We start from the raw sequence: 18,563 nt of genomic DNA, 5'->3' as shown, positions 1-18,563 counted from the left end.
GTCGTTTTTTTAAGAACCTATTGTGTCGCAAAATGCTTTTCTTTTCCATGCATCGTTTGCGTGCTATTTGGCAACTCGTGGCACTTCTGAAGCTGCTCAAAAATTAAGCGTACTACGTTTCCATCCAGCTTGTTTGTCTTTGCTTGAAATCGAACCTTGTGTTTAAAGTGTATCAATGCTTTTGAGCGGAAAGGATTTACAATGTGTTGTCGATTTGAGCTGTCAAATTGTCATTATTGCAGTACTGATAAAGATATCTGCTTTTTCTAGAACAGTTTATCATTATGTACATATTCCAATCTGTTCTCACCCATGACATACAAAAATAGTTGGAGGAATTGACGAGGCTTCCCACTAGCTGTTCCAACCTGGCTAGGCATGCAGGCAGCATCTGTCGGCCTCTTCTAGTGGAATGGCATAAACAGGGCTTGGAAAGAACTTTGGTTGATCAGGTCAAATCCTCGTAATGATGTTTGTGTCCACAGGGTAATGCTACGTTGGTAAAAACAAATGATTTGGACTAGTCAAAGATGTTCTAGGTTAAGAAATCTGTATTTATATATGATGTGTGTGTTATATAGTTATTAAAGTTTAAGTAAGAATGGTCTTTTAACAAAATCACTAGGGCCGTTTGAGGAAGATGTGCCTTGTTTAAAAATAATTAATTTCCATCAATTAGAAGGGAAAAGAGGGAATTTATTTTTAATTTTCTCTCTCTCTCTCTCTCTCTCTCTCTCTCTCTCTCTCTCTCTCTCTCTCTCTCTCTCTCTCTCTCTCTATATATATATATAAAATGAATAGTTCATTGTGTAGTGACCCAATGTGCCCCACTTCCATAATGATGATAATGTCGAGTCTGCAAGTTTTCACTCAATTCTTAAAAGCATGCAGGCGGTTGATTTATGCCTGAATGTGCATGCGTTTATGGTGCCTAGTGATGACCTTGCATCTCCATGGTGTTGGATGGGATCGTCCATATATTAGAGCTATATGTAACTCACCCATATATAAGATTGGAGTCATTTTTACCTCCCTTGTGTTAAACATTGTCTTATTTGCTATGTCGATGAGACCCAATGACTATATATATATATATACACACACTCATTTCCCCGTTTTTAATCAGACAGTCATGCAGTTTAATCGTTGTGTTTGAAAATCGCACCAACAAATTCTCCCATTCTGATGTTTGATTTAAACATGCATTGCTTGTATCTGCATCATTGTTCACACTATACTGCTGATAACTGTACAAGTGTGCAGGTGGACCCGGTGTTCCTATTAAAGTGGACAGTAAGATGGTCATATATTCTGCTGGGTATGATGAGAAAACCCCCAGCAACACGCCGAGCCAATCAGAAAGCAGCGTGTTTTTTATTTAAAAAAAAAAAAAAAAACCTGTGAAACCACGCCCCCTGGCTTGATTTAGCCAACCGGGACATGCGCTGTTTTCAACCCCTGTGAAGTCAGCGCTTTTGTTACGTACGGAAGCCAGAATCGACAATCAACACTCAGCCAAAGGAGGAAACGCTGCTTCATTCTTTCAATTAAAAGATCATCTAGATTTTTTAAAAACAGGTATTTAAAAAAATTACTTTGTAAAATACCACACACTTAAAAATGAAAAAACTTTTTTTGTGGTAAATTGAATGTAAAATCAGGGTGATTTATCCGTGAAGACTGAAGGAAGCCACCTGTCCATAATTCCTCCTAATTTAGGTAGTACCTCATTAAACACGGTTTCACTTAAAGAAGTTGGACCGATGCATGGATTTAAAAGCCAGGAAATGCAAATGAAAAGTAACAAATTACATTTACTCGCGTTACTTTAATTTGATTTTATTTGTAATTCTTAGTTTTTAAAATCTGTAATGTTACTTTTATATAGGTATGTTTTGTTTGAAGTATTGTACTTGGTTACATTTTACAACATTCGTTACTGAGTAAAAAAAAAAGTAAATACATTTATATATAATACGTATATATACGTATATTATTTATATATATATATATATATATATATATATATATATATATATATATATATATTAGTGTGTGTCTGTCTTTGTATATATGTATGCATGTATGTGTTTTTTTTTTTTTTTTTTTGTAAAAGTACATAACACAATAGACTCAAATCATTGAGGGTTTAGTTTTTATTTCGTTTTTGTTATTGCTAGTTCAATTAAAAACAAGTAGTTGTACATAATTACATCATTTGTATTAATCCCCTTGTAGCCTTGTAACTTTTGGGTAGAATATTTTATTACTCTTTCCAGCTCTGCATACTGTTCTTGACTACTATGGAACAATAAGGATATTTAATCACCTTATTTTTGATCATATATATTTATATGGTTTCGTACTCTAATATATGTCACTCCCACAAGAACTGCTCGCGGGGGAGGGTGACTAAAAAAAGTTTTATTTTGACATCAGTGCTTGTAGGTGTGGCGTAAGGTGGTCGTGTGGTGTTGTTTCTGGCTTCACACCTGAATGCCGTTCGATGACTGGTTTCCATTTCCGCAGAGAGGCGGACTGCTCGGCACCATGGAGCCGGAGATGGAGGACAAAACCCTGGAGCTGATGGTGAGTGTGAACCCGCATCACTGCTAAACTCATTCACGGAAAACCAGCTGGATTTCAGGCTTCTATCTGGAGGATTAATACCGAGCGTAAGGGTAACTGGTTGTCCAGCAGGGCCGCGAACCCGTCGACGAGTCTACGTGTAATTCCGAGGCCTGCGCTCGGAATAAGGGAAGAGATGGAAACGATGTTTGTTTCGTTTTTGTTAAAAACATGTTTGAAACCAAATTATATTGTCGAGATATGTAACTGGAGATATAATATAATGGATATGATTAAAAAAAAAATAACTCGGGGAGAGCGAAGAACAACAACAACTGCGTAGTGGTTTGGTGGAAAGCTGCCGCGTTCAAAATCACACCTCGGAGTGCGCTCGCGCTGTAACGCCGTAGTAGCCATGGCGATAGTTGGCGTAGGCGCGCTCATTTCGCACTCCCTGCCTTCGCCTAGGTACACTCGGATGCGGTTTGGGACGGAGCCAGTGTGGGGGTGGGTGGGGGAGCGGGTTGAGGGAGTGTTACTGCGCCATTCGGTCGTGTATCAGGGCTACAGGAGTGCTAGTTCTCCGGGCGTCTCTCGGATTTGACTAAAATCCACGCTAGGTGGTGAACTGATTCCTTGTAGTGGGTCCTGACGTAAATAATAGCACAGTCCTGAGTTTTTCTGTATGATTGGCGATGTATGACAATGGGAACTAATCACAGGTGCATGTTGAACCCGGGAGATGATTCAGGGACACCTTGCTTTGAGTTTTGGGCATCTAAAGGATCTCGGACTTGTCCTCATGCTGATTTATTGTAGTGATGATGTCATTGTGGACTGGCTTTCTTCTGCGTGGGATTAACCATATTACACTGCATTGTGTGTGTGTATAATACACCAGTGTTGGGCGTGATGGGATGGGAAGGGAGGGGGAGAGATCCGGCATCCCACAAGGTTCTGTTTTAAGACCTCTATTTTTATATTTGTATTCTCGGACACGTCACGGACAAACATAACATCGGCTTGCCCTTCTCGAAAGCCCGACGAAGCAAAGTTCCGTTCCTCAGCCCCAGACAGATTGAGCAGCACCGGCTAGGCAAATATGAAGACGTGATGTGACGTCGTTCGTTACTGGCAGGTGTACACCTAATCTCATATTAAGTACATAGCTCATATAGCTATATTTGGACCATTTTTAATTGGGTCTCATCTGTTTTTGGGAACATTTCGAGTAATTTTCCAAGTGAAATACGTATTTTAGTAGATGTAGTAATCTTTGTAGTCCTAAACGTGTTCTGGCAAAATATTAATCAACAAGGCCACGTGATTACCTTGTTATTACTCTTACGGCCGCCTGACAACATGTAAAAGTTTTTATTGATCAGATAACAGAAGCATAACTGCGATTGTCATATTGATAGTGTCATATTTTCCAGCCCTAGGGAGTTTTTGTGTGTTTAAGTGGGGATTATTCTAGTGGTCTTGTTTGCCTTGTTGTATTACCATTGTGTTTGCACCACACTGTTCAATTCATCAGTTTAAGGCTGTACATTGCCGATTCGCCATAAAACAAGATAACCACATTTGAGAACCTGTTTACTTCCTGTTTCTTCATCCTCTGTTGGCTTTGTGTATGATCTGTGATCCACAGTTCAGTGTGAATAAAGCTGATTGGGTGGGGCCATGCTTGTGTGTGTGTGTGTGTGTGTGTGTGTGTGTGTGTGTGTGTGTGTGTGTGTGTGTGCTCTGAATGTTAGCATAAACACAAACCAAGCATTTAAGAATAAAAAGAGGAGCAAGTAGAGCTGATTCTCTGCTCTTAAAGCCCTGCCCACTCCATCATGCAGGCCTGATGCTTAAATGTTGTGTGTCTGACACTGTCTGCAATTAGGTGGGTGTGTTTGTGTGTATTTTCTCACTGTATGTTGCTCTAATACTGTTTTTTTTTTTTTTTGTTTTTGTTTTTTTTGTTTTGTTTCTCCCTCTTCACTCCCCTCCCCACTCTCTCACTTCCTTCTCCTTTTCTCACTTTACCTCTTTTTCTTTCTGATTCTCACTCTTGCTGGCCATTTCTTAATAACTTTCATCCAAATTGCACCCACGTTCTCTCTCTCTCTCTCTCTCTCTCTCTCTCTCTCTCTCTCTCTCTCTCTCTCTCTCCCTTTTCACTATTAACTACCCTTTTTGCTTTTCCTTTAACACTTCTTTCATGGCTCATTTCCTTTCTTCTCTCTCTCTCTCTCTCTCTCTCTCTCTCTCTCTCTCTCTCTCTCTCTCTCTGACGCAGTGCTCTTTGCCTCGCTCTCTCTGGCTGGGTTGTTCCTCGGTGGCAGAGAGCCTGTGTGCTCTCAGGTGCCTGCAGAGCCTCCCCACCTCCCGGGCCCACAACCAGGTTCTGCTCTTCTCTTCAATACTCCCTCTATATTTTTTTCCCACCTCCTCTCTTCCATCTCTTTCTCTTCTTTTCTCCTCTCAGTGTGGTTCTTCCCCACAATCCGCCCATCGTCCATGTGTCTGTCGCATTTTGCTCACCTACTCACTCGCTCACTTCGCAAGGGTCTCTGACATTTGTATCGACTCCACTTTACTGGAACTTGTGCATGAGCATGTTGAAGATGACAGAAAATACAGGCTGGGTAAAGTCAGCGTTACTCGACCTCTCGATCTTATTCTGACACTTTACTGTCTGTGAGAGTATCAGAGTAAAAGCAGGGATTAATGGACTTATTTGATGGTTGGATCTTGACTGCCTTTTATATTACAGTTAGACATTACACAAAGTGTGGCATGGTTGATAATTGAATGAGCAAAACATTATGGTGCACAATATGTACAAACCACGAGCTCAAAAGATGCAAGTAATATTTTACATGCAATATACTGAATGAATAGGTGCCACAGCGTACAGCCCAAATCTGGCGTCTTGTCAAAAGCATAAACACAGTATGATGCATCAAACACTTCATCTGCAGTGAAGAACAACTATAGGTACATGAGCCCCAGGAAATTCCTCTCGTACATTTCCCCTAGTCTGTATTATACACATTATAGCAAGCTTTCCATTCTAGTACATTAGGTACACTATTTGGTCAGTTAGGTTTCTCAAAATATTGAAATTGTGTACTAGCTAACACTCGTTATTCGTCCACCCCTGCATGTTTTCATACCACTTACCCTGAACCCTGCTGAATTATTTCATATTTGTTTAGCAAAAGATTTTGTTCTTGCCTTGTTCTCATGTGGTTTGTGTATATGACTTAACGTCTGTAGATAGCATATGTCTGGAAACTCATCCCGCTGTCATCACACACACACACACACACACACACACACACATCAGCTGGAGCTATCTCACATTGGATTGGTTTCCCCAGTTTTAGCCGGACAGGATGTAATTGAGCTTGCTTACAGCTGCATGATTCAGGGTTTGAAGGACAGGAAGTGTAGAGAATATATGTATCCATTTCTATAGCATGTCTGGAATCTTGTGTGAGTTAATACAACTTTAATCTCAGGAACAGTCAGACAAGTCAGCAAATGAAATGGTCTGGATTTTGCTTACAATAAAACCATTTAATGTTTTAACTAAGCGAAGGCATGTTGTACTTGCACCAACCTTCACACTGGAGACTCCTTAGACATTTGAGAAAATCTCACAATCTTAACAGTTTTGAATTCAAAAGAATACTGAGACTGAGCCGTTGCAGCTGAAACGGTAATGGGTTATGGCAAGCGCGGCAATCAATACGGATAATTCAACAGCGGTAATGTGATCCTAGATTTCCTGAGCAACGATTTCAGCATCAATGCGTATTAAAATGACCACGATTGGCGTTTTAGACAGTAATGTGCGGCGAGCAAAGACAAATTACAGGTGAGGAGACGACTGTGACGGCAGTGGTGCTGCCCCCCCCACACACCCACTGAAACAAACGCACAGTTTCTTTGCTTAACATTGTGTAATCATTAGACCTTGCTGATTCCCATCAGCCTTTTCCAACCTGCTCTTTATAATTAAATTCAAAGATATAAGCCTGATTACTGATTATATTTCCAGCTAATTGTGACCAGGAAAACAAATGGATCATTATGGTCAGGTCTGTGTAGAGCTGAAATTAGAGCAGCTGCTCAGTGCTGATGGTGGCTCTGATGTAGGCAGGGTGTGTGGGGTGTGTAGGGTGGAGATTACAGAGAGTCATGCTGACTGCCAATTATCATCTCCAGCTTCTGTTTTGTCGGTATATGTGCAGTTTATAATAGTTTGGTTCCGCCACCGAGTCTGAATTCTGTCTGTTTTTGTGCTCAGGCTTTAATGGGTTTTGTTTAGTGGTTTTAAAAAAATATATATATTTTTGTACTTTTGGGTTTTACACTTGTACACATCACCTAATTAGGGTTACCGTCACCATATTTTGTTCAGATCTTATCGATATTTCAGAGAAAGCACTGTTTGTACTTCAGTGTTGTTTTGTCAAGTGATGACTCAGCTTTTCAACACTACAGGAACAGATGCATCACATTTGAGAAAATCCTGTGTCAAAGCAGGCAATGACTTCAGAGAGAGAATTTTTTTCCTTCTTCAGATGGCGATTTATTTAAATTGTAGTGATGATTCAAATATATTTTCTAAGGAGTCAAACATAATGAGGTGTGCTGTAATAAGATGATTAAAATGGTGCCAGAACAGCAGCCCTGAGTAAATCATTTTATTTATTGATTTATTTTTAAATAAGAGCACACCCTGAAGTGTTTTTCTCTTAGACCACATAAACTTGCCACTATTTCCTAATTGTTTCCAGAATGTGACGTCATACTGTCTGTCTCTCTTAATATTGTGGAACAAGTGACTTCCTGTTATCACTTGCATTATACCAGTTCGTCACGTTAGAAAGTAATCGACGACTTTCCTTTAATTAGTGAATCCTGTGACTGGGTTATAGCGTGACATCTCTGGCTGTTACAGAGCTCTGACACTGGAGACTCCTTCCATAGCTGCCACATAAAAACCTCTTCACAGAAAACACATCATGCCACAATACATAGAAACAGTTGTTCGTGTTTTTACTGTCGTTTGTGTGACAAGATTTTAGAACAAACGCATTCATGTAATTGTTTGCAATTATCTAACTTTCGGCGCAATCAAAGAATTAAAGCAGCGCGGCATAAAAGTGGGCGCAGTAGGAAACACGATATCGAACTCTGATTCTTTGATGCAGTGTTCATTTTTTTTTTATTCAAACCAACTCCTTTTCCCGCACTTTGTGCCCTGTTATTTTATCTCATTATGTCTACAATGAATAGTGTGTTGACTCAGACTGAGCCCTGTCATGACCTCCATTTGCTCGCCTCCTCTGTTCAAGTGTGTGCATGCACGTATCCCCTCCTTTTGTATGTGCACTGTTGTGCCTGTTGGCCTTTCAAGCATGCACCTGCCTTTTTTGCTCATTGACTGTGTTTGTGCGGCTCTGAACTCGGTTAAAAGATCCTTTAAAGTGCCGGGTTTCCGAGGACAGGGTGTCTGTGTGCTCGGCTTAAAGATGGTGAGTTTGTAGTGCGTCTCTTCTCAGTGGGCAGCTGTAATTGTTGCATGCGGCGAGGCTGTGAGCTGTACAGTACACGATGATCTGCTCCGTACTCCCACGCAGTGTGGGGGCTGAACAGCTCGTTAAAAACCTCAAGCTTAAATCATCTCCCATTTAGTCACAGGAAAATATAACATTGGTTCAAGATCATCACATAGGTTGTTCGATGACTTTTTATTACCAAAACCTCAGTATTGTACACTATTATGGGCACCTGTGTTTTTTTTTCACCCATATGTGGTTCTTCCTGTTTAGGATGTGTTTTGGATGTGGAAGTATTTTCCCTTCACTTGAACTAGGAGATCTGAAGCTGTTCCAGCATGACAATGTCTCTGTGCACAAAGTAAGAGTCATGTAGACATGCTTTACATGTGCTGGAGTGAAATGTCTTGAGTGGCCTGCTGTAGAGCTCTGACCTCAATACTAGTGAACACATTTGAGATGAATTGGAACGCTCACTGCAACCCAACCCTCCTCACCTTACTTCAGTACCTGACGTTACTCTCACCCTTTTGGCTGAGTAAGCACAAACCTCGACATCCACACTTCAAAATCTAGTGGAAAATCTTGCCAGAAAAGTGAAGGTTATTATAACAGTAAATGGGAACTAAATGTGGAATGGCATGTTCAAAAAGCAGTTGCGAATCTGGTCAGATGTCCACAAACATTTGTTCATCTAGCGTGTTTGGGTGAGGAAGAGTCTCAAAAAATCACATTATGATACTTTAAGGCATTGTTACTCTGGGAACAGTGAAGTGTGCTAATGTTATACAGGATATACTGAAAGTTATTTACGTTTAAAAAAAACTAATTATATTGCACCTCCGTAAACGATTCAATTACATTAACGTTGCATGTTTTTGATGGTGTGCTACAATAGACAACTTCTAATTGACATGAAACTTACTTAAACATTTGTTTTTTTGCTTCTAAAGTGCATAAATAAAACAATTTGTTGCCAAGTGTTTTCTTGTTTTCAGTGTCTCCCCTTGCATTCATTCATTCATTTATTTAATAGCTGAAATGTTTTTCATATTGAGAATCACACTGATGCACCAGGAAATGCTTAAATACGGCCCAGAATGCTACTACTAAAAGGCATTTTTGGAAACTCGCCAAGAAAGATTTAGTTTAGCTTTTCTTTAAAGTGTCTGGGGGAATTTTATTTGTTTGTATTGATATACTTTGCATACTTGCACCCCGCGCTTGAATATCTCGGTATCGCGTACTACTGATGATCAGCACCTCCCTACTCCGGTGTTTCCTCAAGGACAAATGCACTAAATCCATTTGCTAAGCGATGCTAAACGAGGCACGGAGTACACCAGGGCGAATGCACTCTCTCACATGGATCATATTTCTACAAACAGTCGTTTACCTCCATAGGTGTAAATGTTTCATGCATTATTTATGAATCACTGACTCGTGTAAAATCTTAGCGCAAAGTCCAGAGCCATTAGTTCAGAGCAGGATGCAGACTACAGGACTCGAGGCGCTCTGTTTTATGTCTTTTATTTTGTACTCTGGTCTTGATCATACACCTTCATTTATGACCTGGATTACATGGTTAGATGGTGCATTTCATTCTGATCATGCTTCCCTTTTTTATTCACCCTTTCATTTTCAAGCATGCACACGCACACAATTTTGTAATATGCTGGCTCTTGGTCTTGTGGTAATATGTCCTCGTTCCTCTTTTTCTTCTATAGAACCTAACTGTGATGGAGTCGCAAAATCTCACTGATGACCTCTCACCAAAGAAGACGACATTGTATAAGGTTGGTGTGTATGTCTCACCTAGCCCTTATTTAAGTAAATTTAGTTCTGCAGTGCATGTACATTCTTTCGTCTCCAACTAAAATGTTAAAAGCGAGTAGAAAAACGGCCTGTCCTCAATATTACTAGTCTGGTCGGTCAAGTAGCTAAAGGTTGTTTTTTTTGTTTTTGTTTTTTTATAAAACCTGCATCCCACAGATAGTATCTCATCTATTACAATGAGTTTGTCAGAAGAAGACGGATCAAGACATCTCAATAAGATGCTGATCTTGCTCAATCCAACTTCCTCTTCTGAAATGTTGTTAACGCCCATATAATGTGATCCAGATTAGAGAACTGTGGTAAGATGTTACCAATATTGAGATACAAGATCATGAGTCACTCCTAAGTATATTGTCATTACAGATACCTGACTCTACAGTTTAATGTTATTGTTCCTTCTTTCTCTTGATGAAAAACCTCATGAACCTATAGTGGCCTGTTTTTGGCAAAACGTCAGCATGACAATATATTATACGCATGTCAAACTTTAAAAACTTTAACACCAAAGATTTAACCCTGCAAGATATAATTAGCAATTGCTCCGAAGATACACTCTTTAGAAGATATAGATTACTCTCGCAAAGCATAGCGTTACATTCATAGATGAAACTTTAAGGCTGAATAAGTTTGTGCGCGTGGTCATTTTGACGGGTCGGTTATTCTATATCGATCTATTACTTATTAAATTGCAGACGAATTTTCCCTCAAAGGCTGTGACTCCACTTTAGAAATATTAGTCAGGGATGCAATGATTTCTAGACCAAAGCTGTTTTATATTTGTGTATATATATATATATATTTGTCTTTTTCAGATGGGAAATGGTACTCTGTCTGGCTCGAGGAAACGTCTGTCACGTGCCACCTTTGACAGGGAGAAGGAGATGTGTATCCAGATGTTCGAACAGTGGTCAGAAGCTGATCAGGTGGAATTTGTGGAGCATCTCATCTCACGCATGTGCCACTACCAGCATGGCCACATCAACACTTACCTCAAACCCATGCTACAGAGAGACTTTATAACAGCCCTACCAGGTACACACACACACACACACACACACACACACCCTTCTCTTACCCTAATCCCTTAGTACAAAGGGACTTCTAATGATCCCTGCTAGGTAAACACATACACCTGCTCCTACTTCCCACTACTACAGAGATGTCTTAATCCTACTTTCAGATGTGCCCTCACCCTCACATACACTGTAATTTTCAGGTGTTTGCAAAAACAGTATTTGCCTATTTTAGATTATTTTTACCAGTAAGAAAATTGTCCCTCGTCACCTTTTTTTGTTGTTGTTTTTGTCTCCCCAGCACGGGGGCTGGAGCACATAGCGGAGAACATCCTGTCATTTCTGGATGCACGTTCTCTGTGCGCTGCTGAGCTGGTGTGTCGTGAGTGGCACCGGGTCATCTCAGAGGGCATGCTATGGAAAAAGCTTATAGAGAGGATGGTCCGAACTGATCAACTTTGGAAAGGCCTGTCAGAAAGACATCAGTGGTGAGCTGAAGGAAATGGTTGAAAGAATAAATTACTTCTCTGTTGATTGTACACAATCCTTGTGTTCTGCCAAACTGCTGTGCTGCAGCTTTTCTTTCTACCCAAAGAGCTGGGCTTCATCGATTGGCTATAAACAGATGCACCGTGACTAATTTTCCAGAGATAGGGGACTTATGATACATTTTCATTTTGGCCATGAACAATGCAAACAGATTTCTAGGCTTATTCTTTATAGCCTTAAGCTCAGTAGCCAGTTATCTTAAATCCAGTGGTCTTGCAAAGCAGATTTGCTTTGTTTAAAAGTTTTTGTACAGCTATACATAATGTATGAGCACTGAGTCCACTGTACAGAGTATGAACCTGCATTACTTCAATATGTATTGTTTTTAAAGCAAATCATCCCAAAATAGTTCCAGTGGCTTCTACGGTGTTGATAGGATTAGTCGGATACTGTCTTTATAGTCCTGATAATAAATTCTCCCTGCAGTGTTGTGAAATATCTTTAACTATAATCATGTAATTGGAAATAAGCATATTGAGGAAGCATTCTAAGAGCTTGTTTTAAGTGTTCTAATGCCAGCGAACAGCATACTTAGCATTAAGTGAATTACTTTATATTCAATCGTTAAAGGAAAGTGTTTTCCTCAGGGCACTTTGAGATGTCTTTATAGACCAAACTGTTCATTTTCAGCATAATGGTGGAAATGTATTTCCTGTTTGTTTGTGACAACAGCAGTGTGCTCTTTAAGAGAACCTTGTGAAACACAATGCCAGCCACTGTTGAAGACCATTTAGATGTAGTCCTAATACACACTGTGCTATTCAGAGATTCCCTAATAATTATTGTCAAATAAAATTGATTAATAATGAGAATTGATTAAATTATAGATTCGTTGCTTAGGATTAGAAGTACAAATAAATCAATGATTACATAAACAAAAACATTACACTGACTGTTCAGGGTTTAAACACAAGTGCCAATGGAAATTTTACACAAACAACGTTGAGAATAAAGGAAAATACAAAACATGTCTACAAAAATGGTTTGTTTGTTTGTTTCCAGGGAGAAGTATTTGTTCAAGAACCGCACAAATGAAGTCCCTCCCAACTCATACTATCACTCACTCTACCCTAAAATTATACAGGACATTGAGGTGAGCGTTTCGGAAGTAGTAATTATTTATACAGGGGGTTTAATTATAACTGTCTCCTTCTCTTATTTCTGCTGATGCGTGTTGCAGACGATTGAGGCAAACTGGCGCTGTGGCCGACACAACCTGCAGAGAATCCAGTGCAGATCAGAGAACAGCAAAGGGGTTTACTGTCTACAATACGACGATGACAAGATCATCAGCGGCCTCCGAGACAACTCCATTAAGGTGTGTGGGAGCATGGTGCTGCTTTTGCTGAATATCTTGTCTTTTAGTGTCCCCTAACCCAGTGGCCCCCAACCCCCGGCCGACAGACCGGCACCGGTCCGTGGGTCAATTGGTACCGGACCGCACAGAAAGAATACATAACTTTCATTATTTCCGTTTTATTTATTTATCTGATTCTGAACGATGTTTTATTTTGGAAAATTACCGGATTCTCTCCGCCACATCTGTCTATGACTCACTCTTGATGCATGTCATGATGCCTCTGTCACATATCTTGCCTCCATTATGTTTCACCTTCTTAAAGGGGCCGCGCCAGCCGCTAACAGATTACCGCTAAATTCAAACCCCCAAGTGAGCAAAATGAACAAAAAACACAGTGGATTCACGTTTATTATTATATTTAGAAAATGTCAGTTTTTATGGTCGTATCATTTTATTTTGTTGTATTTATCCGCCACACCTTAAAGGCCAGTCCATGAAAATATTGTCTGACATTAAACCTGTTTGTGGTGCTAAAAAGGTTGGGGACCACTGCTCTAATCCATTAACATGGAATCACCAGTGCTAACATAAGAATTAAATATTAGTGTTCACTAATGCAGCGTCTCTCTTCCTGTCTGTGTCAGATCTGGGATAAGCACACACTGGAGTGTCTGAAGATTCTGACAGGTCATACTGGTTCAGTTTTGTGTCTGCAGTATGACGAGAGAGTAATAGTGACTGGTTCATCAGACTCAACTGTCAGGTATACAAATATACATGTAACCTTTTTATTTTAAGCTTTTGTTTTTCCCTTTTTATTCCGTCCACTGTCTTGTAGCTTTGTATAAATCATTGAAACCAACTTTTCTACGACTACATTATTATTTTGCCTAATAGAATTTTAGGATTTGATAGTTTTTTTTTTCCCATATACTCCTGTATAAGTAAAGCTGTTTACTCAAACACCATTTTTACAATCTTAATGGTATTTAAACGGTAGACGATTTCTTTTATACTTTAAATATCCACATCTACAGCTTGTTTAAATCGCTAGAGGATATTTTGAGATTATGTTCTGTTCTCCATCTCCCGTTCTGCATCAGGGTTTGGGATGCAAATTCCGGCGAGGTTCTTAACACTCTGATCCATCACAACGAGGCGGTCCTTCACCTACGATTCTGTAACGGCCTGATGGTGACGTGCTCTAAAGATCGCTCCATCGCTGTGTGGGACATGGCCTCGGCCACTGACATCAGTCTGCGCCGCGTGCTCGTGGGCCACCGGGCCGCCGTCAACGTTGTCGACTTCGATGACAAATACATCGTCTCGGCCTCAGGAGACAGAACTATAAAAGTAAAAATGCTATGATTGTTTATAAATTTTTTTTTTATTATTATTTTTTTTTAAAGTTTTTACTTTCAAGTTATTTTTTGTATTTAAACTGCATGCATAAAGTTCTAGATAAACATTTAAAATACACAGACATTTTATGAAGTCTGGGTTAATAAGTGTACATAAAAAAATATATATATAATTATTATTAATTTATATTATTAATATCAGCTGACTTATTGTGCTTATCTTTAATTATACTCTGGCCATTGTGTGATTGCTGTCCTGATGGTTTGTGTTTAGGTTTGGAGCACCAGTACCTGTGAATTTGTCCGAACACTAAATGGACACAAGCGGGGTATCGCTTGCCTCCAGTACAGAGACAGATTGGTGGTCAGTGGCTCTTCAGACAACACTATACGGTGCGTGTGTGTGTGTCTACATGTAGCAGAAATGGTTTCACTCTAAATTGAGTGTGAAAAGGTTGTACTGTATGTCCCAGAAAAAAGTATTATCTTGCATTTGAATATATTAAGGACTGATATCATGGTATATCTCTGTGTTATGCAGATTGTGGGATATTGAGTGTGGGGCATGTCTTCGTGTTTTGGAAGGACACGAGGAACTTGTTCGTTGCATTCGATTTGACAACAAGAGGATTGTCAGTGGCGCATATGACGGGTAAACCACACACGTGTGCAAACACATTTAGATTGTCGCACAGAAAAGATCATTTATTGATGAATTATTACAGTCTAAATCCAGAGTATCTTATACACCCACAAATTCACTTTGGCCCCCCAAAAAAGTCTGTTGTGACAAAATTGCCTTACTTCCTAAAATAAACGTCACTCAGTAGACTAATCTAGAGAGCTAACATAGACGGAAAATAGGTACATTGCCACCATTGGGCAGTACATGTTTTTTTCCTAACATCTCTTAATGTTGTATTGTATTGCAATACTCATTTCTATGGAAAAATCTTCAGTGCATTTGTCTCTCCTCTCCTCTCCCTCTCCTCTCTCTCTCTCTCTCTCTCTCTCTCTCTCTCTCTCTCTCATATTCATATATATACAGGAAGATTAAGGTGTGGGATCTGCAGGCTGCTCTGGACCCTCGTGCTCCAGCTAGCACTCTCTGTCTGCGCACACTAGTGGTGAGTGTAAAAGTGGTGAATAAATGATAAATTATTAAGCTCTGTTCCATTCTGGAGGCATTAATAGCTACACTCATTGAAAGTGTGCCAGTGTATTAGATCTCTCAGGACACACTTAAGTGTCATCACAGTTTCGCTAGTTTTCAGCTTACCTCTAGTTAGATGCTGAACTAGAAGCAGCTATATTTCTGGTTGTGTTCAAATCAAGATTTATGTTTGCTTTATACTTATTTAGCATCCTATGAGGTAAACATCCTTTTTTGGTAAGAGCAGCTGTATATCTTGTCAGTGAATTATACTGAAACCAATTATGAGCCAAAAAAGGTCCTGAATTGGAGGACCACCAGTCAGATGTAGACCCAGCCAGGTATTCGAAATAGAACTGTATCAGAATCAAATAACAATCAATGAAAGAAAACTGGTCACAGTTTAGAAAACCTTATTGTAGCAGATTGGCAGCAACAAGCCACAACACAACTTTTTGAGAAAGAAAAGACTTCATAAACGTTCAAAGATATATATTTTTTTCTCTCTTTTTACCATCTTTGTGCTAAAGAGCAAAGTGCTGACTTCACTTGCTAAGTAATTGATGATGAAATCAGCATGTTGTAAGAGAAATATGCATTTATTTTCTGGTTCCAATTCAAAACACAAGTCTCATCTGTTTAGAGTCTGTAACACTAGCCTGTCTAAAGTGATGGTGTGAAATGCCAGTGTGATACAATACATAACCACTTTAGGTTGAATAAATGATTAAATGGTTAAGCCTTAAATCGTGCTGCTGTTGCAGGTTTTTTTTTTTTTTTTTTTATAAGCAGAAAAAATGCAGACCATCACAGATATAAATTAAATTGTTCTTCTCTGGAATAATAGTTATGCTCAAGTTTTATTAAAATCAACAGATGCCTGGGCCCAACAATTTTATTACAGCATTATTTTAAATACAAGTTTGAGACTTTACTCTGTAATTTCCTAACACTTTCGGGGAGAAAGGTAACTATTACTATTGGTATCATCTTTTTTCCATAATTATACTGCCTTTATTTGTATAAAAGAGAGAACTTGTACATGCTAACTACCTAAATCATTGGTCTCATTCATTACCTTGCTTATGCTTGATGTACAGTGTACTGCCTCGCAGCAGACTTCGAACAACCTTAATGGCTCGAAAAGCACACAAATCAAGTGTTGCTTTTCCCACAAACATTTAAATGCACCAGTACACCGAGTGCATATGCCAAGTGCCTTCAACAAAGACAGCTTTTTCTCAGGTGCCAGCAAAACGTAGCTTATGTATGAAGCTGCCTTTTGATTGGAACACAGTTGTCATCGAAAGGCAGGTGGAACTGCTTGTTTTAATAACCTGAATAAATCAGCATCTTGCTGTCATCATTTTCACCATCTTTCACCTGCCATGGGTTTTCTGATGTGGTTTGCTTTTGGCGAGTGTATATGTGTGTTTTTAATTTTGTGCTGTCATGGTTACCTTTCGCAGGAGCATTCTGGACGTGTGTTCCGTCTACAGTTTGATGAGTTCCAGATCATCAGCAGTTCCCATGACGACACAATCCTTGTTTGGGACTTCCTTAATGTCTCTCCTAACGGACAACCAGAAGGACTCCCTCATGCAGCCAGATCGCCCTCACGTACCTACACGTACATCTCCAGATAGCGGGTACACAAACGTGTATATACACACACGCACTCACACTTGCATATGTGTTTGAACACTTCCACTACTCCAAGTTTTGTTTTGATTCCTTTTCTCTCTCACCAGGTACCTTTGATGTGTGCCAGTGTATCTTGGGAAAGCTGAGATGTGATTGGTTATGGGCTTTGTCTGTCCCAGAAAGGAGTGAAAGGAACTGCCTCCTTGTTTTCATCTCTCCTGTCTGATAGAAAGCTTCTCCAGGAACACTCAAATTTGCTACAGAAACCTATTCACGCGCCAACCACGAAACGACATGGAAACACTGTCTCTGTAATACGATAGCACACAGTACAATTTTATCGGTTTTGCTCAGCATTAATTCTAGATTCACCCTGCAAATGGCATTTAGAAGCTTGAAATGATATCTATTGCCAGGGAATTACTAAGACGTTCTTAGAATATAATAGAAACTCTTGATACCTGCACTAAACCCCCAACCCATGTACATGCCAAACACTCTGTCGATAGACAATTTAACTTTCCTGCTTCTCTGCTGAAACTGTCGAACTGACAGACTGCGGTGTTGAAGAAAGGGACTCTTATCAAACCTGCCAAGGAGAACTGAGTGAATGGACTACACGGACGGACTAGTGAAGTATTTCTCTCCTTTTAACTCTCTGGCCCTGGGCTTTTTGCCAGACCCAGAAACACGCACTTCTGTTAAGTGCCGGAGAATGACTGCTCTGTGGCAGCAAAACTGAGCTCGATTTCTCCACCTCGTCTCTTTCTCGTCTCAAGGCTAAGGTGGGCATTGTGCATGTGAGACAGTGTGGAATCCCTCCTTCTGGCTATGCTTTTGTTTGTTTACTTTCAGATTTTTTTTTTATTCCTTTTTATATAAGTGTACTCCTTTTCATTGTATGGTTTTGCTAGGTCATTCCACCCAATGACTAGTGTTTGTTTTGCAGATCTCTCCCTCCCTCCCTCTCTCTCTCTCTCTCTCTCTCTCTCTCTCTCTCTCTCTCTCTCTCTCTCTCTCTCTGCCTGCTTGCTGTATGATAGCAGATTATAGTTGTAAACGAAACTGTCTTGTCGAAAAATTGTTGTTGTATATTAAAATTATTATTTTTCAAGGAAAATACATTTATTGTGAATAAAGTACAAGACCGTGGTTATTTTTGTGTGCAAGTTGTACAGTTTAGCCCAGTGCTGATATTTATATATCCCAGTTTTATATCTGTGTTTAGCATTCACAGTGATTGCTGTACAATGTTGGGATGAAATGCAGCACTGCTTCTGGTATGGTATCATTGCTCATTTATTTAAATGTATGAAAATGTATTTAAGTGAAACCTGCGCTGTTTTAAAAGTGAATGTCTAAATGACAGTCTAGCAGAATATTACCATGTACATGCTTCTATGATAGTGAGCTAACATCCGCTGCTTTTTGGTTATAATCAAAGTTCTTGGATACCCTTGCATGAGGGAAGAACCTGGTTATTCCATTATGTCAGCTATCTGCAGGGTGGTACAGTGCACATTAGTGCACATTTCACGTGTTTTGATCCAGGAGAGCCAGGATTACAGTACATCT

General features: G+C 39.6%; 1 protein-coding gene across 5 annotated transcripts; it reads left to right on the top strand.

Moving 5' to 3' along the window:
• Nucleotides 1-1,424: 1,424 nt before the first annotated feature.
• fbxw11a (F-box and WD repeat domain containing 11a) lies at nucleotides 1,425-18,144 on the top strand. 5 transcript variants are annotated; one of them, XM_046859507.1, is made up of 15 exons: nucleotides 1,425-1,578; nucleotides 2,440-2,589; nucleotides 4,856-4,960; nucleotides 9,860-9,928; nucleotides 10,781-11,000; nucleotides 11,283-11,469; nucleotides 12,533-12,623; nucleotides 12,711-12,848; nucleotides 13,475-13,593; nucleotides 13,934-14,183; nucleotides 14,466-14,584; nucleotides 14,733-14,843; nucleotides 15,240-15,318; nucleotides 16,814-16,993; nucleotides 17,096-18,144. In XM_046859507.1, exons 2-14 carry the CDS (start codon nucleotides 2,497-2,499, stop codon nucleotides 16,988-16,990), a joined length of 1,758 nt encoding a protein of 585 aa, XP_046715463.1. In that variant the 5' UTR covers nucleotides 1,425-1,578; nucleotides 2,440-2,496; the 3' UTR covers nucleotides 16,991-16,993; nucleotides 17,096-18,144. The 5 variants fall into 5 exon arrangements, with proteins under 5 accessions (XP_046715463.1, XP_046715466.1, XP_046715465.1 ...); XM_046859509.1 differs by having other exon boundaries at nucleotides 1,444-1,578; nucleotides 2,530-2,589; XM_046859508.1 differs by lacking the exon at nucleotides 1,425-1,578 and adding an exon at nucleotides 1,680-1,800.
• Nucleotides 18,145-18,563: the final 419 nt, after the last annotated feature.

The sequence above is a fragment of the Silurus meridionalis genome, chromosome 10, assembly GCF_014805685.1.
Source record: "Silurus meridionalis isolate SWU-2019-XX chromosome 10, ASM1480568v1, whole genome shotgun sequence".
Lineage (NCBI taxonomy): Eukaryota > Metazoa > Chordata > Actinopteri > Siluriformes > Siluridae > Silurus > Silurus meridionalis.
Note: the sequence above shows the minus strand (reverse complement) of the source record. Positions and strands in the feature narration are given on the sequence as shown.